This window comes from Balaenoptera physalus, assembly GCF_965194825.1.
Source record: "Balaenoptera physalus genome assembly, contig: HAP1_SCAFFOLD_690, whole genome shotgun sequence".
Lineage (NCBI taxonomy): Eukaryota > Metazoa > Chordata > Mammalia > Artiodactyla > Balaenopteridae > Balaenoptera > Balaenoptera physalus.
Genome location: NW_028126069.1, coordinates 418331 through 443494, shown reverse-complemented (window position 1 = coordinate 443494; position 25164 = coordinate 418331). Strand labels below are relative to the sequence as shown.

At 43.0% G+C, this 25164-nt stretch overlaps 1 protein-coding gene, 1 long non-coding RNA gene and 1 pseudogene across 3 annotated transcripts in view; 1 reads left to right on the top strand and 2 right to left on the bottom strand.

Annotated features, from left to right (window-relative positions):
- Window positions 1-234: 234 nt before the first annotated feature.
- On the bottom strand, window positions 235-4714 carry LOC309653619 (UDP-N-acetylglucosamine--peptide N-acetylglucosaminyltransferase 110 kDa subunit pseudogene; annotated as a pseudogene). Its single transcript has one exon. The product of its transcript is annotated as a UDP-N-acetylglucosamine--peptide N-acetylglucosaminyltransferase 110 kDa subunit pseudogene (transcript).
- An 896-nt stretch (window positions 4715-5610) lies between these two features.
- Window positions 5611-18163, bottom strand: LOC309653618. Its single transcript, XR_014259281.1, has 2 exons — window positions 15784-18163; window positions 5611-15748 (listed from the first exon to the last, which is right to left on the bottom strand). It is a non-coding gene; the product is annotated as an uncharacterized lncRNA (long non-coding RNA).
- Window positions 18164-21991: 3828 nt separating this feature from the next.
- The window catches only part of LOC309653613 (glucocorticoid-induced transcript 1 protein-like), a 134387-nt gene continuing 131214 nt past the window's right edge, over window positions 21992-25164 (top strand). Inside the window, exon 1 of the mRNA XM_082478496.1 lies at window positions 21992-23043. Within this exon, the coding sequence (XP_082334622.1) occupies window positions 22472-23043 (572 nt within the window). The 5' untranslated portion in view covers window positions 21992-22471. The remainder of the gene's footprint in view (window positions 23044-25164) is intronic.

The window sequence follows — 25164 nt, the reverse complement described above, 5'->3', positions numbered from 1 at the left end:
TTAAAGTGGGGGGAAGGGAAGAAGGAAACGGACGAGAAAAAGAATTTAAGCCATAAACCAACAAAGCACTGATAGTTCCAAATATGTCAGACACTAAAATGACTGATATAGGCTCAAGTGGTTTATAAAACCTATAAAAAGACTACACCAGCAAAGTCCCCATTTGTCTGTAGAGTTCAGAAACTAAAACAAGGAATATTTTAGCTTAAAACCTTATCTCAAAAGAATCATATACACTTCACATGAATAAAACCTGAAACCAAACATTTTTAATAGCTCCAATACCCCAAATATAAAGAAACAATTAATTCAGAAGACTGGGCAATCTCTATCTCCCCTCCACACTAACCACCCATCCCATGGAAGACCAAGGGAGATCAGACCTTCCAGACTTAGGCAACACCTGGCTGCCGCAAAATTCTACGGAGACTCCTTGTGGAACAGCAGTCTCCCATCTCTTGTGTCTCTCCCTGTCATGATCATGCAGGAAGCAAGTCTGGCTGTGCTATCTGTTATCACTGTCTGTCACCCATCTGCAACATGATATTGCTACAAAGGTAAGTACAAAGTAACGTATCTAGTTCCCTTTCCCCCAGAAGGTTGAGGCTCAGGTACAGGGGTAATTCTCCTGCGCACACAGTCATTATTTAGGCCGACTCAGTGACTTCAACAGGCTTCATCATGTGATCAGGTTTGTTGCCAGCTGCATAATGCTCCCACATCTGTAGATAGAGGCGCTCTAGTTCCATTGTGTATTGTTTGGTGTTGAACAGAGGGCTAGATATTCTCTGCTTCCAGACTTTGCCACGAATTCTCTTCAGGTATTCTAGATCAGTTCCCAGTTTCACAGCTATGTCTTCATACTCTTGTCTATTTTTAGCAATAAGCTCAAGACAGCCTAAACAAGTGAGCTGGGAAGCTGCAACTCGGGAAGCAAGAGTCTCTCCTGGCATAGTCACCATGGGTGTCCCCGACCAAAGGACATCCATCCCTGTGGTGTGTCCATTACAGAGTGGAGTGTCCAAGCAGACATCAGCCAGCTGGCCTCTCCGAACATGTTCCTCTTTAGGAGCAACAGGTGAAAAAATGATACGGTTCTGGGGAAGGCCCATATTTTGCGCGTACTGTTGAATATTAGGTTCTCCTACTGCTGGGAAACGCAACAGCCACAGTACGCTATTGGGAACACGCTTCAGAATATTTGCCCACATCTGCAAAGTAGATGGGTCAATTTTATATAACTGATTAAAGTTACAGTACACAATGGCATCTTCCGGTAACCCGTACTGAGAACGTGTGGTTACAATAATGGTACGGGGAACCTCCTCTCCAGTGGCAGCCTTATTGTTGATCTGGGTAGTTGCCAGTCCATTGGTAATACTGAATCCATTAATTGTTATCTGAATTTGTCCTCTGTTAATCATTTCAATAACTGCTTCTGCAGTCGTATTCATAGGAATGACAGGCATATTAAGATCTATATTACTGCTGTCTGTTTTGTCTCCTCCATCAGGACATTTCATCTTGACAATTTTCACGTCTGGTAGACTATCAAGAAATGCTTTGAGGTCGATGCCATTCAGCACAATTCGATTGTCATAAATGTGCCCATTGGACTTAAAATCGATGACTGCTTTTTCCTTCAGGTGAGGGAACATATTAGCATGATCACCAATAAAGAAAGTACGGGGCATATAAGCCAGTTTCTCAGAATACTGCTCAGCAACTTCAGCAGGTGAAGTTTCCTGATCAGTGATGATATAATCCATGAAAAGCGCGCCACTAGTCCCAGGGTACCCCAGCCACATTGCCTGAATAGGAGCTGGCCTGAGCGCAAAGAGTTCATTTCGAGCACCCCTGGTATAACCATTCAGATTTACGAGGACGTGTATACCAGCTTGATGGATGCGATCAGCTGCTTTTCCGTCGCATGGAATCTGAGAAAGATCAACGAAATGATCGGCTTCTGCCATCACCTTCGCTCGGAAGTTTGTGCCATCATCTGGGCTCAGGGCATAACAGAATACCTCAAATTTATCACGATTGTGCATGCCTGGAATAGACTGCATAAGATGAGAAGTAGGATGGTTCCCAAAGTCAGAACTCACGTATCCTACACGCAGTCGACCATCACTGAGCTTCAAGTCCTTTGGATGTTCATACGGTGGTTTATGAAGGACACTGATGTTATCCAGGCAGAGGTGCCCATGCCTCTCGGCAATAGCTTTCCTGACGCCGTGAGGAAGAGGATATAACATGCTGTGATGAGGCTGCACGGAAGGCAACCTGTTCTTCTCTAACTGGTCAGCCACTACGCTGACCAACCTCTTCATGCGCTCATCATAGTCTGTCCAGTCACAGACAGTCTGCAGGCAATGAGCCAGATTACAATAAGCGTCAGGAAAATCAGGTTGAAGCTTCAGAGCAGTGCGATAAGAAGCAATTGCTTCTGAAATATTACCCAAATCCTTGTGAATGGAAGCCAGATTGCTGTGGGCTTCCGCAAATGCAGGGTCAATCTGAATGGCACGTGTATAACACTGCAAGGCTCCCTGAACATCCTGCATCCCCGTTAGAGTGTTTCCCATATTACAGTAGGCCTCAGCAAAGGTAGGACTGATTCGAATAGCCTCCTTATAATGCATCAGAGCTTCCTGCACTTTTCCCTGCTGCTGCAATACACTTGCTAAATTTGAATGGGCAGCAGCAAACTCTGGGAAGACTTCTAATGCTTTACAATACAAGCGAACTGCCTCTTCAATGTTTCCCTGTTCTCGCTTGATATTGGCTAGGTTATTCAGAGAGTCTGCATGGGTGGGACACAGCCAGAGAGCTGTATTATAACAATCTTCTGCTTCGGCAACACTGCCCTTCTCTTTGAGAGCGTTGGCTAGGTTGCAGTAAGCGTCCGGGAAGTGTGGTTGCAATTCAATAGCTCGCCTGTAGGTGTCTATTGCCAGATCTATCAGGCCTTGCTCATAGTATACACAAGCCAGGCTGCCATGTACCACTGCATGATTTGGACTCAAGCTTAGGGCACGAAGGTAAGCTGCCACAGCTCGTTCAAAAATCCGTGCCTCTTTGAAGACATTTCCTAAATTGATATAAGCATCCAGAAAATTGGGGTCATGGGTGACAGCCTTTTCAAAGTGATGAATTGCAAGCCAAATCTCCCCTTGTGCATTGAAAACACAGCCAAGATTACTCCAAGCTACTGCAAAGTTCGGTTGCGTCTCAATTGCTTTCAAATAACATGCCTTGGCTTCTTCCAAGCGACCCAGGGCTTTGAGCAGGTTCCCCAGGTCACTGCAAACACAGTACAGATCAGGATTGTACTGAAGAGCAGAGGCGTAAGCTTGTACTGCCCCTTCCATGTCGCCTGCTGCTACCAAAGCGGCTGCCAGGTTAATATAACCATCAGTGAAATCTGGTTTGAGACGCAATGCATGCCGGTAATGCTGGATTGCTTCCTGCAACTGCCCGCTTTCCTTGTACACATTCCCCAAATTCGAATAGGCTTCTGCCAGAAGAGGGTTCTTTTTAATTGCCAGAGTACTAAAGTGGGCAGATCCGTCCAGCCTTCGACACCGGAAGTGAATAGATGAAAGTAATAAAAGTACACCAGTATTGTCTGGCTCTTGTCTCCAGAGCTGCATGCAGTGTCTCTCAGCTGCCTCAAAATCTCCCACCTGATAGGCTCGATGTGTCAACTCTGCTAACCCTTGGAAGGAAAGCATACGTTTCGTTGGGTCTGTGCTGTCGGCCACATTGCCCACGGAAGACGCCATCTGGAGCTTCTGGAGGGAGTGCGAAAAGAGGGTAATTGAGTCCCGCTGCCGCCACTACTGGCAAGAATGTTTCTAGAGGTAGCAAATACAAGGGCAGCAGCCGTACCACTGCTTTGGCAGGCTTAAGCGGCGGCAACAGTTACATACACTGAACCTTAGGAACTCTGGTTGGCCATCTATCTCTCACGGTCTTGCAAAAATCACCATGAAGTTTTTTTTAATTGATAAGATGGTTCTAAAGTTTATCTGGAGATGCAAGAGGGAAGAGATGTGGGGACATATGTATATGTATAACTGATTCACTTTGTTATAAAGCAGAAACTAACACACCATAGTAAAGCAATTATACTCTAATAAAGATGTTAAAAAAATATAGAGTTTATCTGGAAGAATAAATGGGGCTATTGATAATAGAATTCTGAAAATTAAAATTAAGAGGTTAGACTTGTTCTAATGGATCAATTTTAAAATGAATGCTAAAGCGACAACCATTGAACCACTATGATACAGTCAAATAGAAAGCTCTTAAACATCTAGTAGAAAGTGCTCAAACATCTCTTTATATTTTTAGAAACAGTGAATGTTGGAGGAAATAATGGTAATAGAGAAAGTATAAAATAAATAATGTTGGAATAATGGTTAAGGAAGGGTAGTTAATTTTTACCTTAAAATACGTTCTAAAACAAATTTGACTGTATTTACCTAAGATAAATTATAGATAAGTTAATGTAAAAAAATTTAAATCATTGTTCAGAGGGAGCACAGAAAATATGTAACAGATTCACGATGGTATAAGTCACTAAATCCAATGACTTTGCAGGACCAACTGATAATCTTGACTACCAACACTCTTTTTCTTCCCTTTGCCTCCTTTGACTTCTATGACACACACTGCCCTGATTTTTCACCTCACTTTGGTTGCTACTTCTCCAGTTCCTTTGCAAGATTATCCTCCTCTGAAAGCCATTACGTGTTTGAGTTCCTCAGGGCCCATTCCTTCTCTACACTGTCTCCCAAGATATTCACATTTACCCACGGCTCCAATGACCACCTCTACTCAGGTGACTCAAATTTAACTCTCCCCCAGGCATTTCTTACCTATCAGTATAAGTCAGAATCCCTGAAAGAGAAAGGTGGCACACTCAAATGTACCGTAATTAAGGAGACTGTAGTCAAGAGATCATTTGCAAAGGGTTTGGGGAAAACAAGAGAGGACAGTAGTCCAGCATCTCAGGGAGCTTTTACTGCCTAGGCTTAAAGGAGGAGGTTAGGGACTTCCCTGGTGACTCAGTGGTTAAGAATCCACCTGCCAGTGCAGGGGTTCAAGCCCTGGTCCGGAAACATCCCACATGCCACGGAGCAACTGAGCCTGTGTGCCACAACTACTCAGCCTGCACTCTAGAGCCTGCGAGCCACAACTACTGAGTCCGTGGGCCACAACTACTGAAGCCCGCGTGCCGCAACTTCTGAAGACCGGGCACCTAGAGCCCGTGCTCTGCAACAAGAGAAGCCACCGAAATGAGAAGCCCACTCACTGCAACGAAGAGTAGCCCCCACTTGCCGCGACTAGAGAAAGCCCGGGCGCAGCAAAGATCCAATGCAGCCAAAAATTAATTAATTAATTTTTTAAAAAAGGAGGAGGTGGAAATGATTACTGGATTCGAGAGAGAAAAAAAGAGGAAGAGGTGGGAGGAAGAAGAGCAGGAGGAGCAGGAGGCAGAGGAGGAGGGTTTGAAGGAGGCAGGGTGGAAAGAGGAGGAGGTGGGGAAGAGGAAGAGATGATGCAGGATGTATATCGTATTGAGTAAATACTCAGCCTTCACGCTTCTTCCTTCATGTACCTCCTATGGGCTGAACGCAACTAGAAGGCAGAGCACACGGGAGCAGGTGCTGGGGATACATGGAATCTTGACATCCCACACACGTTAATGTCTCCAGGCAGGGATCAGCGTAGAGATGGGTGGAGAGTGGCTCTAGATGGGGAGGCAGAAGATATCTACCTAACAGACACCGCCTGCTTGGCTTCTTCTCTAGGACATCCCAGGGATATTTAAAACTCAGCAGGTCCAAGATTAAACTCATGAACTGCCCACTCCACAACCTCTCAAGAACAAGACTAATGAAAAACAAACTGGTCCTCTTTCAGTGTTTTCTGTGTCATCAAATGGTATCAAAGTCAGGTGTGTCTCCCCATAACTGTGCAGGAATGGATTGGAGTGGGGCAACAGTAGGTGCAAATAGATCATTGAGGATGCTATTCCCCTAGTCCAGACACAAATGATGATAGAATGGGCTGAGGAAGTGTTGGTAATGACGAACAGAAGTGGATGGATTGAAGTGGATAGACTGAAGAGATATTTCGAAAGCAAAATTGTTAGGACTTGTTATGAGATTGGATGTTTGGAGGTAAAAGTAATGTGGTTGTCAAAGATGACACCTTCAGTGATTTCCCATAGATCTTAGGAAGGAGACACAACTCCTTAACATGGACTTACTGGCCCTGCGTGGTCAGCATCCCCCACTTCCCACCCTTCAACCTTCCGCCTTCACTTACACCAGGCCCCTCTGAGGATGTGGACCATGTCCTACATTCTTTCAGTCCTTCCTCTTTCCTATGCTTGCCCATGAGCAGGACCTTTGCACCTGCTCTTTCCACTGCTTGTAATGCTCTTAGCCCACTACCTAAGTCCTCTTTATCATTCTTAGCTCAGTCACCACTTCCCCAGGAAAGCTTCCCCTGACTTCCCTAACTAGACCTAACCCTTCTATGAAAGCGCTCCTAGACTGGGTCCTTCCCTCTGTAGCCTCTATCCTTTAGTAGCTTACACACACTTGTGTGGCTTTTCAGTAAACGTCTAACATATTCTCAATCCCCCACCAGGATATGAACTCCACGAGGACAGGGGCTGTGTCTTTCTTGTCTCACAATAAATAGTCTTATTGCCTCTCGTAGTGCTTGGCACCTTGTAGTACACACACACACACACACACACACACACACACACACTCTTTATTGAATGAATGAATGAATAAAAGTAAAAGCAATGGAATACATCATGCAGAAACACACTGATGGATTTAATAGACTTAAATTATAATCTTCTCTATATTAAACAAGAGTAAGGAGTAAATGATAAGTGATAAACTTAGAGATATATTCATAATATAAAGACAAGAAGACTATATCTCAGTAGAGTTCTTGCCACATCAACAATACAAATAATACCCAGCAGGAATTGACAAAAACAAAACAAAACAAAAAAACCCCTAGAACAGAAAGAGTTATGACAACTTTTCACTGTAAAAATTGAAACTCCAAATAAAACTGGCCTAAACAATAAGGAAACCCACTGTATCACGTAACCAGAAGGATAGGATGGCTTCCCTCAGGATCATGAGACGGTACCCAACGATCACCGGGGACAGCATGCTTTCTTGTGCACATTCATCAGAGGAGAAATGCAGTCTCTTTGTTAGCAATACAATACAAATCCTGGGCTTCCCTAGTGGCGCAGTGGTTGAGAATCTGCCCGCCATTGCAGGGGACACGGGTTCAAGCCCTGGTCTGGGAAGATCCCACATGCCGCGGAGCAACTAGTCCCGTGAGCCACAACTACTGAGCCTGCACGTCTGGAGCTTGTGCTCCGCAACAAGAGAGGCCGCGATAGTGAGAGGCCCGTGCACCACCATGAAGAGTGGCCCCCACTTGCCGCAACTAGAGAAAGCCCTTCCACAGAAATGAAGACCCAACACAGCCAAAAATAAATAAATAAATAATAAAAAAATAAAAGGAATTCCTTTAAAAAAAAATATTTAAAACGTGAAATTTTGATGACGCTTTAAAAAAAAAAAAAGCATATTCAAGGAAATATAGAAACCTGTGATCTTTGGTGGAATTAGTTTACCTAGCTGTGTACTGAAAGGTAATGGTCTTTTGAGCCCCCTCTCTCACACTATCCTGCCCCCTGGGGCCACAGATAAACCTGTTAGCTAGAAAGCAAGCTGGTTGAGGCTGGGCAAAGATTTATGTATATCACCCAGGGCAAACTTTTTTCTGAAAAGGTGGGAAAAGCCTCAATAGCTATGAGGAAGGTGGATTCCAGAAGGCATGAATTAGCAATGGTCCTGAAGGGAATCCTGCAAGGGAATTCGGAGAAGATGGTCAGAGAATGAGGGCCGAGCTAGGAAGGGGCAGGATTGATATATGAGCCATAGTCCTTCATTGCGTTTGGAAATGGCTGCATTTGGCAGAAGACATCCTTATTCTTCAACGAACAGAAACATTTGCTTCCAAGTCATCTGGATTGTTTGCTCCCCTAAATAAATACTTCTGGATTCAATCAGAGTGGGAGACAAACAAATTTAGTTGTTTAAAATCCCACTCATATTTCTGAGCCGTTTTCTTATCAATTATCATTGGAGTATCTTTCACTTAGTAAGTAACTGAGGTGCTAATTCTTGGTCTTGAAATGTGATACCAGATCCAAGCCATATTCTTTGAAATGATTGGGTTAATGTGTCTTCATCTAGAAATGTGACTCCTCCTAAAACGATTTCCCTTAAAAACTGTGGGACATTGAACCATTCCAATTACCACTGGGCTCGCCAGTGATACAGATGGTGGGAAATTCCACCATACTTTATATATTATCTCATTGCCACTATAGCAAGAACTTGCTGAATTCTTTAGAGATTATGATGTTATTAACTCAGGTTCCATTTATAGGCCAGCATGACAAGGACAACTGCTTTCCTGTGTTGCATTTATTTCTTGATACTGATTCTTCCTCTTGCTTAGAAGCAGTTCCTTCATTGTTTCAAGTTAGTTTCATTAATTTGGATCCGTTTTCCAATGTCAGACTATTTGCTTTTAATCATATGGTCTTGTCATCTGCATGTGTACTTTATTCTTAAGTTACTGATTACATTTAGAGGTAAATGAGTTAATATGCACCCTCACAGATCAACAAGAAACCATTACACATCTAGGCAGTAGTGACATAGAAATAAAGGCTACCTCTTTTGTAAGCAGTTTTTTTTTAATGTGAGTCCAGTAGCACTGAAAGTTTCTTCAGCCTTACATATTTGAGTAGATTTTAGTATGTCATCTGTGTGGATTATGAGTTTGTAGGCTTTGGCTCTGAAAGCTGTAATTACCAATGTTTGAAAGACATCTGTGAGGGTGAGGATATGGAGAAGATAAGCCAAAAGCAAGATATATAATTACCATACCCTGTCTTCCTATTGGGAACTCTGGATGTTTTAAGCAATTAGGACGTTTTACACAGGTCCTTCTCCTATCAGAGTGCAATATCAGGTTGCTCTGAATGTAAGTCATCAATCTTTCAGGCAGGAAGTGTCCTCTCTCACATACACTATCAGCTCATAGGTCCTTCAATGACTAGGGGTGGAAAAGATCCATACTTCTCTATCACTGAGTGAACATATTCCTGACTGTCCTGCTATAAAGGCAATTTTTATAGAGGGAAAAACACTGGGCCTGGAGTCAGGAGAGCTGATTCCCAGCTCTGAATCTCTCATGTGCTGTGACCCTGGCCAAGGCTTCAAGCCTCAATTTTCCCATCTGAAAAATGGAAATAGTATAACTACCTCACAGAATGATCACAAGCAAAAAGGTCATATTTATGAAAGTGCTTTAAAAATACTATGAAATTTCTATACAATTCAGGATATAGAAAATAAAAAATCATGTAGAGTTGCACCATTTCTTTGGAATGTTAAATATTTGTTTCTGTTTTCATCTCTGGTTAAATACTGAACATATATGCTTTCAATATTTAGGAATGCATTGAATGCATAGCTCCGCTATGAGTAGCTATGACTTGGAAATATTGGGAGAAATGACAAGATTCCTTGTTATTGATAATTAACAAAGGAACCCTTTCTTTCAAAGGTAAGGGTAGCTTAAACCTGACTCACAGTACTTTGCTCTGCCTGATTTTCTTTAAGGAAAACTGCTGAAAAGTTGTCTAAGAATAAGTGAGGTGAGATTGGCCCTTGAGTAAGGAGAGTGGGCAGCTAAAGCCTAAAGCTTCTTTCTCAATAACAAGTTTAAGTGCCTTGTTTATTTTCATGGGATTAAGTGACACTTGTATAAATACCTTACTGAGTAATGGTGCTGTGGCAAAAGTGAAGTTTATTTAAGACACTGCTCCACCCAAGGTGAGGAATTAAAGCAGGTATGTAAACTAAGTCACCTTTGGCTTCTCTACTCAACCCGATGAGTAAGTAGTACTAGAAAGGAAAAATGGTGTGGGGTATATGGCATGGCTGGAGGTGGGAAGAAATAGGAAGGCAGAAGAAGCCTCCCTGAAAGAATGAAGGAAGTGTGAACGGTGGTAGGGAAACTATAACAATTGAAAATTGATTCCGACTATTGATATCAGTCTATCAAGTTAATGCAAATTAAGGTGGCATGAGATTTCTTTAAAAAAAAAAAAAGCCTTTTCCCCATACAGTGTAATAATAACCACCTTATTTTAAACGTAGCCAAGAAGGGCTGTGTTTGCTCATGTGATAGGGTTTCCATACTTCCCACACCTGGGGAAGTATCAGCTAATATTGATTTAGCACTAATTTATACCTGATGGTCAAGACCAACTAGAATAGAGGAAAACTGGTACAAATTAGTGAGGCCCTGTGGTCCCAGTAAGTGGTCTGGGGCCCAACTGTTGTATATCAATACAAATAACTCTTTCTGGGAAGGAATGGAAAAAATATTTTAAATGGATCTGAATCTGCTCTCAGAAGCTCTAGTGCTATCAGGCTAAAGATCTCCTCTAAGAATGCTAGGAATGGGTAAGATCAAGTTACATTCTTAGATTTTTATTATGTTTAGCTTATTAATTTGGGAGGTAAGCAAACTAGAAGCAGAACAGGCTTTAAAACATCTGAGTTTGTTATTATATTATGAATAATAACTGTTAGCTGGTCCATTCCATTTACCTTTTCCTCAATGAAATTCTCTATAAAGAAATATCCATAAACTAGTCTTACATTTTAAATATCGCTGCAGATTATTTGGAACCATAGAATTAGATACCAATCCACTGAAAACTGCTTTCTTTGGGTAATTTCCACGAATTGACGTCAGTTATCCACAAATCTTTGTATTTGGCTAAACACTGAGAAAATATGTGGGGCCTGCAATTAAACTTAGTGAACTTTTAATCATTTCTAATCCACTGTTTCCCAAATTTGCCAAATCATAAACATCACCTGGGGAACTTTTTAAAAATTGTACAATCCTACCCCTCCTGCTCCCAGACCTGCTGAATTAGACTCTCTAGGGAATGAGGCTGAAATCTGTATTTTTAGAAGGGCCCCAAGAATGCCTGATGAGATATATGTTTGGAAAACAATTCTATGTCCTTGTTGTATTCCTCATGATGTCAGAGCTCTTCAAACCCCAATATTCCCTTCTGACTACCCCTCTCCTCAGTGATCGCAGGCTTTTTTTCTGTTCCACCCCACCTAAGAAAGGCACATTCCCACCAACCACTGTGGCCCTCAGCAGCAGTGAGTCTCTGCGGCAGTTGCAGTGGAGGGCATCTACCATCTTGGGTGGGGAGGTCATGGAGTAAAGGGATGGAGGTGTGGTCTGGAAAAGTCTTTCCAGAGATTCCCCTTGACAACCAGTTGTAGATGACATTGCTACCTCCTCAAATGGCCACGCTCAACTTCCTTTGCTCTACATAAATTTTTTCTTTATCTTCACTCTCTTAACGTCCCTTCTTCCTGTAAATGGAGGGGGAAACATTGTCCCGTTTTGTCAAACTTGTGCTCTTGATCAAATCCTCTACTGCCTCATGGAAACTAAATCTATTAGTCCTCCTCATTCCAACTTCATTTTTTTCTCTTTTGGCTTCTATTGGCATATCAGTAGATGTTTCTTCCCTATTCTTTTTAAACTAAAGCAACATATACTTTCTTGGACTCTGATGAACCCCAAGATCCCATTTGACTTCATGCCTTCTGTTTACTGTCAGATTTCTCAAAAAGAGAATTCTACATTACTTGCATTCATCTTCTCACCCTTCTCATCAACCCAACTGTACCCTGGCTTCCACAGAGCCACATTTTATGGACACTATTGGTGTGAAGATTTCCAGTGATGAGATCCAATGACTTTGCTTAGCCCTTAACCTTCTTCCCCATCTAACAGCTTTTGACATTGCTGATCACCACATCCTTTTAAAGACTTTATCAATTAGTCATCATTTAACTATAAGAACAAAAACCTATTCAAATGATTGAAACAGCAAGGGGGAGGGTAATATAAGACCAAAGAAACTCTCTCACAGAAAGTATAATAGGGCTGCACAGGGATTAGCATCAGGAACTAGGAAGCTATCAGTAACCAATAAAGTTTTAACAAATAATTCTCGGGCACCTGCTATATTCCAGGCACTCCTAGGTGTTCAGTGACCAAGTAGTCAACAGAAGAGACAAGGTCCCTGCCTTGAGAGACTTTATAATCTAGTGGGGAAGGCTTACATAAACAGGTAAACAATTGTGTATTAACACCGTATAATGAGCACTACAGATGAAACAAACTGACCTAATGATACATTATTATAGGTTATTAGTGATAGGCAAGGACTCAGAAAGGATACTCTGAAGACAAGGCATTTAAACTGAGATCTGAAGAATGGGAGGGAGCCACTCAGGGCAACTGAGGATTGGGGCTGTGGAAGGAGTGTTTTAGGCTGAGGATACACCTGTGTGCAGACCCTGCAGTGCTGTTTCGGGGGAAGTGAAAGGAGGCCACTGTGGCTGGAACTTAAAGGGTGAGGGGGAGAATCAAGGGAGGTAAGGTTGGAGAAGGAGGCAGAAGCCAGAGCAGGCCAGGCCTTTTACGTATTTAAAGGAATTTGGATCTCATGGCAAACTAATTGGAAAACATTGAACTGATTTAAGCAGGAAACAACAGGGTCCGATGTATTTCCAGGTTTACCCTGACTGATGAGCAGAAAATAGATGAAAGGAGGCAAGAGTAGAAGGTAGAAGACCAGTTGGCAGCTACAGCAATAGCTCAGGTAAGAGATGATGGCAGTTTGGTTTAATGTAGTAGCAGAGGAGATGGAGAGAAGTGGATGGACTACACATCTATTCACGAGGAGCAAATAAGAGGACCAGCTGATAGGTTAGAGTTGGGGAGGGAAGGAGAGGGAAAAATCAAGAATATTGCCTGGGTTGTCTTGTTTACAATAACTGGGTGAATGGTGATAACATTTACTGAAGTGGGAAAAAGTAAAGATAGAATTTCTTTTTAATAGTGAGGGGAGGAAAGCAGGTTGATACAAATTGAGAGTTTAGTTCTATTTCAGATACATTAATTTCAGATATTCACGGAGACTTGACATGTCATACAGACAAATGAATATCTGAATACAGATTTTGGAGGAAATGTCTAGGCTAAAGAGATTAATTTGCGAATTTGTTACCATTTTTAGTATTTAAAGCTATGGGAATGACTGAGATTACCAAGAAGGTGAGTTCACAGACAAGAAAGCAGAGAATAGAGCCCAGTTTTTAGAGGGCATTAGAGGAGGAAAAACCCCTGAAGGTCACTGAACAGCAGTGGTTAGAGAATTAGGAGACAGACCAGCCAATAGAAGAGATTTGGTTTTCAAAAAGTTGAGCCTGACCAACTGTGTTGAAAACTGCTAAAAGTTGGAGTAGGATGAGGTTCAAGGAACATCCACTGGGTCCAGCAATATGTAGGCTGTTGACAACATGGATTAGCAGTTTTCATTGGCGTGGTGGGGGTGGAAGTCAGATTCGAGTAGATTGAATAGGAAATCAGAGTTAACCTGTAGACATCTCTCTCAAGAAGGTTGCTGTGAAGGGATCAGAGAATTAGTATTACAGATGGAAAGGGATAGCATCAGAATCTTTGTTTTTTTCTAAATGTTAGGATGGAGCATGTTTATACATATTGGGGATAATCAAGAATTTGATGATGAACAAGAGGAAGGGAATAACTGAAGAAATGAAACCCCTAAGAAGAGGGGAAGGAATTTAAATCATAAGTAGAGGAATGGCTTTTGACAGGAGAGGAAGAAAGAAAGGAGAGATGGGTCCAAATGCCAAAAAATTTGTAGATTTGATGGTAGGAATATACTGGAGTCGCATCAGGGTAGGCAGGTGTGGGGATGGTTTTAGAAGATTGAAGAAAAGGGATAAGACAGAAAATAGTCGTCATGGGAAAATAAGCATACTCTCAGTTTCTCTCTCTCTCGCTCTCAGGTCATCTGTTCTCATTTTGATTTTCTGCAAGTCACTTCATTCGTTTCTTTCAGAAGGCAGGTTTCCTCCACTTTTCTGTTTCTGTGACAGAAGATGGCCACCCCATACACAGGTTTCTGTGATCACCCAGTTCATGCCCTTAATAGAATAACATTGTATTTCTTAATTCCAAATTCCCAGGGGAGAAAACCTGATTGGTGCAGCTTTGGTCAGTTATCGAACTCAGGTCAAACCAACCATGGTCAGAAGAACAAGGTCAAATCGTACAAACATAGCTGTCAGGCCCAAACCCTCTGTGTGTTGGCGGAGGATGAGTTCTTAGAGAAGGGGACGTGAGCTCCCAGATATCCCACAGACATCTACCAAACATCCTCTGAGACACCAAATTCTTTAATTAAGAAGTTCTTCCCTTCTGCCTTCTTTCCTAGTTTTGTTTTCTTTGGATTGTTTATTTGCTTACTTTTCCTCCTCCACTAATGTATAATTTCTCAAAATTTTCGCCTTGATCCTCTTTTTCTTTATTTCTATATTTTTCTCCCTCGCCAACTTCATTTGTGCCCATGGCTTCAACTATCATATGTACATGGATAACCCCCCAAACCATACCTATGCTCTTCTCAACTATCATTTAAAAACTGCTCTTAAAAACTCCAAACGAGTTTTTTTCTCTTTTTTCCCCTTGTATCAAAATCAGATGATGAATGATAACTCAACTAGTTACGGTAAACATTTCATAATATAGGTAAGTCAAGTCTTTACGCTGTACACCTTCAACTTATACAGTGCTATATGTCAATTATATCTCAATAAAACAAAGGAAAAAACTGTCTCCACTTGAATAGCCTCTGGTTGTCTTATTTATAGATGAGTTCATTATCTTCTCCCAAACCTGCTCCTTCTCTTGGCTCCCTATTCCTGTTAAAGCCACCACTATCCTCTTAGGCATCCAAGCCTGAAGCTTCAGAGCTGTCTGACGTCCTACTTTCAAGGTCCATCAGCTAAGAAGGAGTATCACCTGCATCTTTTCCTCCCCTCCATGTCCCCTATCATTCTCCTAACTCTCATTACCTAAACTCCATGGACTATTCTCAAAGTCTACTAAATCATCTTCCAGTTTACAGTCTCCATCCAGGTTGTAAACTATTCTTGCATTAATATTCAAAAAGCCCAGCTCCATTCATGTTCTCCCCACCCGCTCAAGAATCTTCAACAGCTCCTCCCTGCATACTCGATAAAGGGCAAGCCTTGCCTGGCAACCTCCATGACATGCCATCAACAGACCAAGACTTATCTTCCGTTTACCATCAGTCGAGGCACACTGCTCGATCATCTCCTAACACAGCCTGTGTATCCCTAGTGACAAGATTTCCTCATACTCTTCTTTCCTGAAGCCTTTCCTCAAAAGTGATCTTTCCCTCCCATTGCTTCCATTGGCTTCATTTGCATCTCTCTTATGGAAGACCTATGTTTAGACATGGTTTCTACCTTTATCTGTAGAAATTACCTTTTTACCTCTGAGAGACTACAATTTACCAAAGTATGAAAACAAGGATCTCTTACAGGCTATACAAGAGCGTTGCACTTTGAAGGCATTTAATAAGTGACTTGATGAGGAGTTACTAAGGCCTGATGCTAGTATTATTGCTATTAAATGCTCATGTAGGCCTATTAAATATATTAATATGAACCTTTTCAATAGGATGCTTGGTAGGACACTGGAAACCTTCTCAATAGGATGCTTGGTAGGACACTGTGCTATAAAAAGTTTAAAATAATTTTAATAACTTCTCTAGTCAAGCGCTGCTGATGAGTTGATTGCACCTTAACAGCAGTCACTCAACACACTTATATGGTAAAAAGTAAAATTCAGTCACAGAGGAGGAAATTAATCGACACATTTTAATCACTCCAAACTCTCACTTAAAAAAAATAGTATTATGATAATCAAGCACAGTCTCTTCATAGGACCACTACTGCTCTCATGTACTGTTGACACCATGTTTGGAACTAAAACAAATGAAATGTCACAGCAAAGAGAGAATATTTGCAGGTTTCTGATCCCCAAATCTTTATTTAGCCTCTGAATGTGTTGGCTTTGTACAATATAGTCTTTTAGTTAAATGATAAAACTCTACTTATGTATCAGCTTAGGGGATGTGCCCCTGGCATCATAGTTGGTGATAGGAATTGCTGTGGAGATGAAAGCTGAAAAATTGGTGGTCCTCGTCACTATTTTCTATCCAGGTAGGAATAATTGCATACATACTCTTTTGATATTTATCACTTAAAAAACAAGATACCCCCTCTTTCTCTTGCCTCTTCTGAACTTCTTTTAAAAACAAAGCATAGGGACTTCCCTGGCGGCGCAGTGGATAAGAATCTGCCTGTCAATGCAGGGGACACGGGTTCAATTCCTGGTCCGGGAAGATCCCACGTGCCGCGGAGCAACTAAGCCCGTGCAACACAACTACTGAGCCTGCGCTCTAGAGCCTGTGTGCCACAACTACTGAGCCCACGCGCCGCAACTACTGAAGCCCACACGCCTAGAGCCTGTGCTCCTCAACAAGAGAAGCCACCACAAGGAGAAGCCCGTGCACCGCAATGAGGAATAGCCCCTGCTCGCCACAGCTAGAGAAAGCCCGTGCACAGCAACGAAGACCCAGCGCAGCCAAAAATAAATAAAGTTAAATCTTTAAAAAAAAAAAAAAAAGCATAGGGAAAAGCTCCTTGACATTAGTCTTATCAAGGATTTTATGGTTATGACACCGAAAGCATCACAACAAAAGCAAAATCAACAAGTGAAACTACATCAAACTAAAAAGCCTTCTGCACAGCAAAAGAAACAATCAACAAAAACGAAAAGACAACCCACAGAATGGGAGAAATATTTGCAAACAACATATTTGATAAGGGGTTCATATCCAAAATATATAAGCAACTCATGCAATAGCAAAAAACCAAAACAATCCCATTAAAAATGGGCAAAGGATCTGAGTAGACATTTTTTCCAAAGAAGATATTCAAACGGTCAACAGGTATATGAAAAGGTGCTCAACATCACTAATCATCAGAGAAATACAAATTAAAACCGAAATGAGATACCACCTCACACTTGTTAGAATGGCTATTATCAAAAAGTTAAGCAATAATAAGTACTGGTGAGGATATAGAGACATGGGAACCCTTGTGCACTGTTGACGGGATTGTAAACTCGTGCAGCCACTATGTAGAACATTATGGAGGTTCCTCAAAAACTTAAAAATAGAACTACCATATGATCCAGCAATTCTACTTCTGGGTATATATCTGAAGGAAATGAAATCAATATCTCAAAGAGATATGTGCATTCCCATGTTCATTGCAGCACTATTTACAACAGCCAAGATATGAAAATAACCCAAGTGTCCACTGATGGATGAATGGAAAAAAATTGTGGTATATATACACAATGGAATATTATTCAGCCATAAAAAGAATGAAATCCTGCCATTTGTGATGACATGGATGAACCTTGAGGGCATTATGATACGTGAAGTAAGTCAGATGGAGAAAGACAAATACTATATGATCTCACTTACATGTGGAATCGAAAAAAATCCAAACTCACATAAACAGAGAATAGGAGCAGGGGCTGGGGAGTGGGAGAAATGGGTGAGGGTGGTCAATGGTACAAACTTCAAGTTATAAGATGAATAAGTTCAGGGACGTAATGTACAGCATGGTGACTATAGTTAACGACAGTATATTGTATATTTAAAAGCTACTAAGAGAATAGATTTTAAAAGTTCTCATCATAAAAAAGGTTTATAACTATGTGAGGTGATGGATGTGTTAAGTAACCTTATCGTGTTAATCATTTTGCACTAAATACCCATATCAAATCATTACATTACACGCCTTCAACTTACACAATCTTTTATGTCAATTACATCTCAATAAAGCTGGGGGGGGGGAAAGAAACAAAGTAAAATATTTATTATTTACATGAAATGTTCCTTTCTACTTAATTAAATATATATATTTTTCAGTTTCCTTACACAGGCCTCTTGAGAATTGCTCCTAACAGAGAGATAGAACTAACTACACATCAGCAGATGTCACTCTGTAAGATCCTCCTCAACTGTCCTTCTCTGTCAGTTTCAGTTGGTTATTTTTTTTTCCTGCAAATTTCAACTGCCTTTTCTCCATTACCAATTTCAGTTTCCATTTTCAACATCTGATGAGCCTCCAAGAGCCACTAGGACTAGTATTTTTTTTTTAAACATCTTTATTGGAGTATAATTGCTTTACAATGGTGTTAGTTTCTGCTTTATAACAAAGTGAATCAGTTATACAGATACATATGTTCCCATATCTCCTCCCTCTCGCGTCACCCTCCCTCCCACCCTCCCTATCCCACCCCTCTTAGGACTAGTATTTTTCACTTTGCCTGTATAAGGATCATAATACAAGATATGCTTCCCTTTTGAATGCTGGCCCCAGTGCGAATATCTGTTTAGTTTAAAAAGCCACATGGAACATTTTTCTACTCTGTGGCTATGTCTTTGCAACAGTGATATACTTCTTATTATCCTTTTTTTTTTTTTCTGATGAAAGGCACAGTTTAGTTCATGGGACAAGCACTGGTTAAAATTTGCTACTCTTTTCAACAACATTGAGCAAATATTGTCTACCAGGTACCAAGCACTATTGTGGAGAGTCAGCAGTAATAAAACAGATAAAAAGTCTTGCCTTCATGGCTCTTACATTCTACACGGACAGAACAAAAAATAATTAAAATATACAATAGGTGGGTGGTGATGTGTGCTCTGGGGAAAAAAAAAGGAAGAGAGTAGGGAACATCTAGGGGGTGCTTGCAATTTTAAAAAAGAGTTTTCAGAAAAGCTTTCATTGTGAAGGTGATGACATCTGAGTGAAGACCTGGAGGAAATGAGGGAGCAAGCCATGTGGGTAACTGGGGTAGGAATTGCTCAGGCAGAGGGAACACCTAGTGCAAAGGTGCACGTAGCCTGTCACAAGCAGTAAGGAGTTTTACTGTAAGCATCTGCCAGGGACAAAAATTCAGGCAAGGCTCTTTTTGTTGCTGCTCTAAAGAATCCACCTACAAGAGAGTTTAATCAGCTGAAGATGAACATCAGTGCAGATCTGTTTAGTGTTCTCTCTCAGCCGTGACCTCATTTCTGATACTGACAGCCTGGACTGCCTCTTAGATTTGGTTGGGGCTTGGATGCATCCCCTGGCAAACCTGGATGAAACTAGAAGAGGGAGGTTTTGGTAGCTCTGTAGGCCCGTTAGTTATCTCATTCTCTCTTCACATGGGGCTACATATTAATCAGAGGTAGCCAATGATTCCAAGTTTTAATGGAACCTAAAGTATAGTCCATTACCATATATGAACCAAGAAGTAAGTGTAATAGTTCTACTTCAGATTAGCTAATGGTGGAATCTTGTTCCACAAACAGCCAAGACGCGGGTTACTGAGAACAAAGGTGTTTCCCATGCCACCAAATTGTGCTTTCAGTGTTGTCTTCTTCTAGGTAGGTCAAACTAGTAAAGAGGTCATCACCAACATTAACATATATAGAACTTCCAGGGATTGTTACACTTATATTCAACAAATAGAGATAATCTGCACAGGACCTAACCATCCCATAGCTAGCACAGTCGGGTAACAATGCTCTTCTCGCCCAGCAATCCACACTTCCTTCTAAGGGGGGTCCCAATTTACTGAGGGGTATGTTTTCCTAAAGCTTCTTTTCATACCCTTGGAGCCCACTCCCAAACTCACTAAGAATAAAATACTGTTAAGAACTCAACAAATGGACATTGGAAAGCCGATACTGGGTTTAGTTGATTTTAGCCCACCTTTGATTTGTTTGGAGACTGAATTCCTTACACATAAAGATCAGTATTTATTTCATGGGTACAAAGGTTTAAGAGGCAACCAAGATATATTTAGTAAAGAGAAGGTGATTGAACCTCCAAATAGGTCATGGTGACTTATCAGCAACTGAAAATAGTATTTTAAGATCATACTAGTTCTCTGTGTGTGTCATTTAGATTTGTTTTGGTTGTCTGATTTAAGTTGGCGTTGGCAGTTTTGAACAAACACAGAAAGACTTTAACATATGGCTAGGTAGGTTGTTTTAGATCCAAATCAGGTATTGATCATTAGGACTGTGGCTTGGTATAAATTTAGAATTACTGTAATCTAAAGTGTTGGGGTCGTTACATACTTATATTTAGGAGTGGCCAGAGATAACATTTCTATTTTGAAACCATGCTGTCATCAAATCGACAACTTGGCAATTTACCAGCATTTTTAAACACTTCACATATTTTAATCCGTCAATTTTTGTTCTTGATATTCTGAAAAAGTCATCAGAAAGAAGCCATTTATCATTCTTTTTCCCCATGAAGGAAGGCAATTTCCTAATGAATGAGGAAATCTTTCATTTTAGATGGAAAAAATAACACAATAGGTCAATTACACTGAATTGAAAAGAGCAAAGTTTTTACTACATTTATATTTAATATATGTTATTCTCGAAAGCAAATACATGTGAACACAATGGGGATAATAGCAGTATCGTACCTTGTGGATTATAGGAGGATTGAAGGAATTAACACATAAAACATTCTTACAACAGTGGCTGACACATGAAATGCTCAGTAAATGTTAGCTGTTATTCTACTATGTGATAAAGTGAGGAACTGTCACTAGTATTCATGGGTGCAATTCTTGCATTTTACAGAAAAAGTGGTTTCATCCACTTTTTACAGAACCTACTATGCTTTCTGTTCTGAGGGCACAATGAAGCTGAGAGGGATGGCTCCTCTAAGTGAAATTGACCCCTGCATTTAATGCCTGAAATCAGAGGAAGCTTGTCAGTGTGGGCAGACACCAAGAGTAGACCAATCTGATCTCCCACTTCTTTTTTCTCTCATGGAAACGAATGGAGGGTATCTGATGTGGACCCTTCAATCAATTGTTCCTGCTTAATGTTTCAAACCTTGGTTTACTGTGGGGTAAACTTCGGTTCCTGACAGTCATCCAAAATCTTAGTTTCTCTTAAGTTCCACCGCAGAATAAAAACTAAATTTACCCCAGTGGATTATTACATCAAGTCTGGTATTATTTCTCCCAAGAGGCCATCTGCTTCTGGGAAAAGACAACAGGGCGTGCCCTCCATCACACCTCCATTTAACTGACGGTGCAATGATGGACAAGTCCTTGTTGACCCCTGCAATTCAGAGTTATTGTCTTGGAACAGAAGATTTGATGATCTCTTTTCACTCCATAGGATAACTGTAAAAGTATCCACCCAGGGTTCAATCCAACCCCCAGACATTGCTTCTGATGGCCTTACATTCTTTTGATTAGTCTACTCAACACAAAAACTCAGATTACTAAAATTAGTGGGCAAGGGATGGCTTCTTCTCAAACATCCCACCACCAGAACAGGTGTACTTGCAAAGTCAAGTTTGCCTGATGTATCCTCTGTCTCAAGTGGTACAAACGGCCCTGGAGGGTGGAGTCCTCACAACCTGCTTCCGTGGGCGTGCGTGTCTGTGGGTGTCGGGGTACGCGCAGGACACACACGGACCCACTGTCCCAGGGCAGCCCAATCACGGTCCCCCTCTCACCTCAAAGCCTGTCAACTCTCACGCCCCTCTTTGAACGCACAGCCCCTTTCTCCGCCTTCGCTCCTTCGTATCCCGCCTCCAAAGTAGGACGCCCACTTTCGTTGGCCGGTGCTCCTCTCACTCCTACCCGGAAACCAATCACTCGCGTTCTGGTGGAGAGTGACGGAGACAATGGGCATTCTCGTTGCGTCATCTGCCCGCCCCGAGCGCCGGGAGGCGGTGCAGGGGGCGGGTTACGGGTTGCGGGGTTAGGTGCCTTATGGAGTGAGGAGCGGGCAGAGGAGGCGGGGGCTTGGCTCTGCGTTCAGCCAGGCACCTCGAGGCCCTTTCCCCCTACCAGGTCCCCAGAAGCAGGGATCCCGGCCCTCCCTGCAGCTGCCGGGCTCTCGTGCGCGTGCAGCCCCGCGCGTCTGCGTGATGCCGGCGGCTGCCCCTTTCCCCTGTCAGCGCGAGGCCCGGGGCGGCGGCGGCGGCGGCGGCTCCGGGCTCCTCGCGGCCCCGGCCGTAACCGCCACACCCAGCCCGGTCGGGTGGTTGGGGCCGTTGGATGTTCGTTTTCGCAGCCTTCCCCTCCCCCCCTCGCTGAGGCGGCGGGGGTGCGCGTTGCGCAGGGGGAGCCGAGAGACTCCTCCCCCTCCACGATCCCCCCCGCCCCTCCCCCTTACACACTCGCATGCACTAGCGCGCCGGCTCCCACACGCTCGCGCGCCTCCCGCTCCGCGCCTCGGTGTTGGCCGGCATCGTCCAGGGCCCGCGGAGCCACCATGTGCACTGCCTCCTCCTCTTCCAGTTCCTCTCAGACTCCTCATCCCCCGCCGCAGAGGATGCGGCGCAGCGCCGCGGGTTCCCCGCCCGCCACTCCCGCCGCCGGGAGCGGGAACGGTGCGGGCGGCGGTGGCGGCGGCGGCGGCGGCGGCGGCGTGTACTGCGCCCCGGTTGCGGGAGCCGGCCGGCTGCTGCAGCCCATCCGCGCCACGGTGCCCTACCAGCTCCTGCGGGGCAGCCAACACAGTCCCACGCGCCCGCCCGCCGCCGCCGCCTCGCTGGGCAGCCTCCCGGGGCCCGGCGCGGCTCGCGGCCCCAGCCCGCCCGGCCCGACGCCGCCGCCGCCGACCGCGGCCCCGACCGAGCAGGCGCCGCGGGCCAAGGGCCGCCCGAGACGGTCCCCAGAGAGCCACCGGAGGAGCCACTCACCTGAGCGCCGGAGCCCCGGCTCGCCCGTGTGCAGAGGTAGCGAGCCCAACCGTTGCGTCCTCCCGGGCTGCGTCTCCCCGACGGTGCCCTCCATGGAAACTTCAGCCTCTCCGGGCTTCTCTTTGCTAGTGCATTACGGAAGGTGTGAAAGTGGCTTTGGGAACCTCACCCGTCTGCGCTCGCTGCGGGGCTTGGATGAGCGAACTGCGGAGCAACTTTTATTTGACCCTCCTGCCGCCCCTCAGCTTTATATCTTCCATCACTCGCCTGGATCGAAAGGTTTTTCAGTTTAAGAGCTGATTAGCTCACTCATGTGTTTGCTGTTTGTAGTGGGAGAAGGAGGAGCTGGGCGAAACACTTAAAAACAACACGCACACAAACTCTCCGGCAGCAGGTAAGGTGGTGGTTGTAATCTGTACAGCCTCTTTGTGCTTTCCTACAAAGTTCCTATAACGTGTCTGTGCCTACCGGGATAATTTTTTTTTTTTTCTTTTTTGGGGGTGGGGAGGTGGAGGCACCAGTTATGATGTAAGGATATCCTGTTGGGTGTGTAGACGGGACAGTTTTGGATGTGCAATTGAAGTGTATAGTGTTTGGTTGGGCTTTTTTTTTGGAGGGGGGCTCCCTCTTTTCTCTACTTTATATAGTCATATGCATCAGGGCGGTACTGCACTGGAAACAGTTTATGCCCAACTCAAGACTTTCATGGTAAATTTCTAAGGACCTATTTGTGGAGTGTGCTCCCTTTTTCCCTTCTATTTTTAAGTACACTTAACAGTTCAGTTGAGCTGTTAAAGGATCTCAAGTTTCGTTTTTCTTAGGTGTCAAAGGTAATGGTGAGCTGGTGGATGCTGTCGGCTTCCCTTAATGTTTTGTGTTTTGGTGTGGTTTGGTTTATGTTTAGGGACACGGTGAATGATCTAGTTTAGTCCTGGGGGAGGAAAGGAAGTTTAGCCAAAACAGGGATGTAAAGCTCATAAGGGAGGGAGGAGGAGCTCATGTTATTAGATGCCACGCTAGGGCTACAGATGCTGCTGCTGCGTTGTGCAGAGAACGGATCATACCGAGGGGAAAATCTCTGCTTGGAAGGGAATCACTGTGGAGCCTGTGCAATGTTTATGGGGTGTGTGTAATTTTTTTAATGGAGTTTTCTTGATGAAGGTCTTAGACTTGGAGAAAGTGACTGTGTTAAGATAGATTGCAGTTTTGGTGTTTTGTTTTAATATTTCTGACCTGTAATTAGCATGTTGCTAAGGCCCTTGTTTTCAGACCACTTGATGGTGAGGCAGGGTAGGATGTAGTGCAGTGGTATGTGTCCAGGAGCACCGAGAAATGCATCCTGTAATCATAATGCACCGGAAGGAATTTGCTCCCCCACTCCTCCCCCAGGTCAAGCCAGCTGCAGAAACTGACATCCTCCAGCAAATCCTGAATGAGTGAATGAAAACAACGTGATCGCCCTAATAATGACCACAACTGAACACACATCTTTGGCTGTATTTTATAGAAAAGGCCACCGTTTTCTAACAGATTAATGCCATATGCAACTCCTTTGCACATTTTCTAGAACTGTATGAAATGAGAGGTAACAGAATGAAAAGAAGGCAGCAGTTACATAAATTTTTGAGTGATTTAGTTTCAACAGTACATAAATTGAGTTTTGGGATTTTCTTTTAGGGACTAATGTAAGAGCCATAAAATAAGCACTGCAGAAAGACTGTGTTCAGAGGGTTTTGTGGGCATAGTGAGTAGTTTCAGCAATTGCTGCAACAATATATTGGTCATCTAGTACCTCCTCCCCTTTTGTTGATAAACACATCTTACAACAGTTCTTAGTACAACTTGTTTTTCTGCATCCTTCAGAAGTCTTAATTGCTTAGGAATTACAAGGTCCATCATCAAGTAGTTTTAATGAAATTTGTGACCAGGCTTAAACTGGCCTCTTTGTTGTAGTATGTCACATCTGAGTTGAATGCAATTTTAACGCAATCATGGTGAAAACACTTCTCTGAGTCTGGTTGTTCAGGAGACAGATTTGCATCAGAGAGCTTGTATTGGGAATAGAAGAGGCCTTTCTGCTGTTTTTAACACCAGGTGGTTTTGTCAGTTTCTTACATTGAAATGATTTTGAATGTAGGCTCTTCTGCCCCCGGTTCCCTGATGATATTAACCTTTCTGTTACTTCTCCACATCCCACCTTGCTCCTCTCTACCTAAGTTAAAACGATACAACTAATCTATTCTTTTTACTTATCTATTTAGAA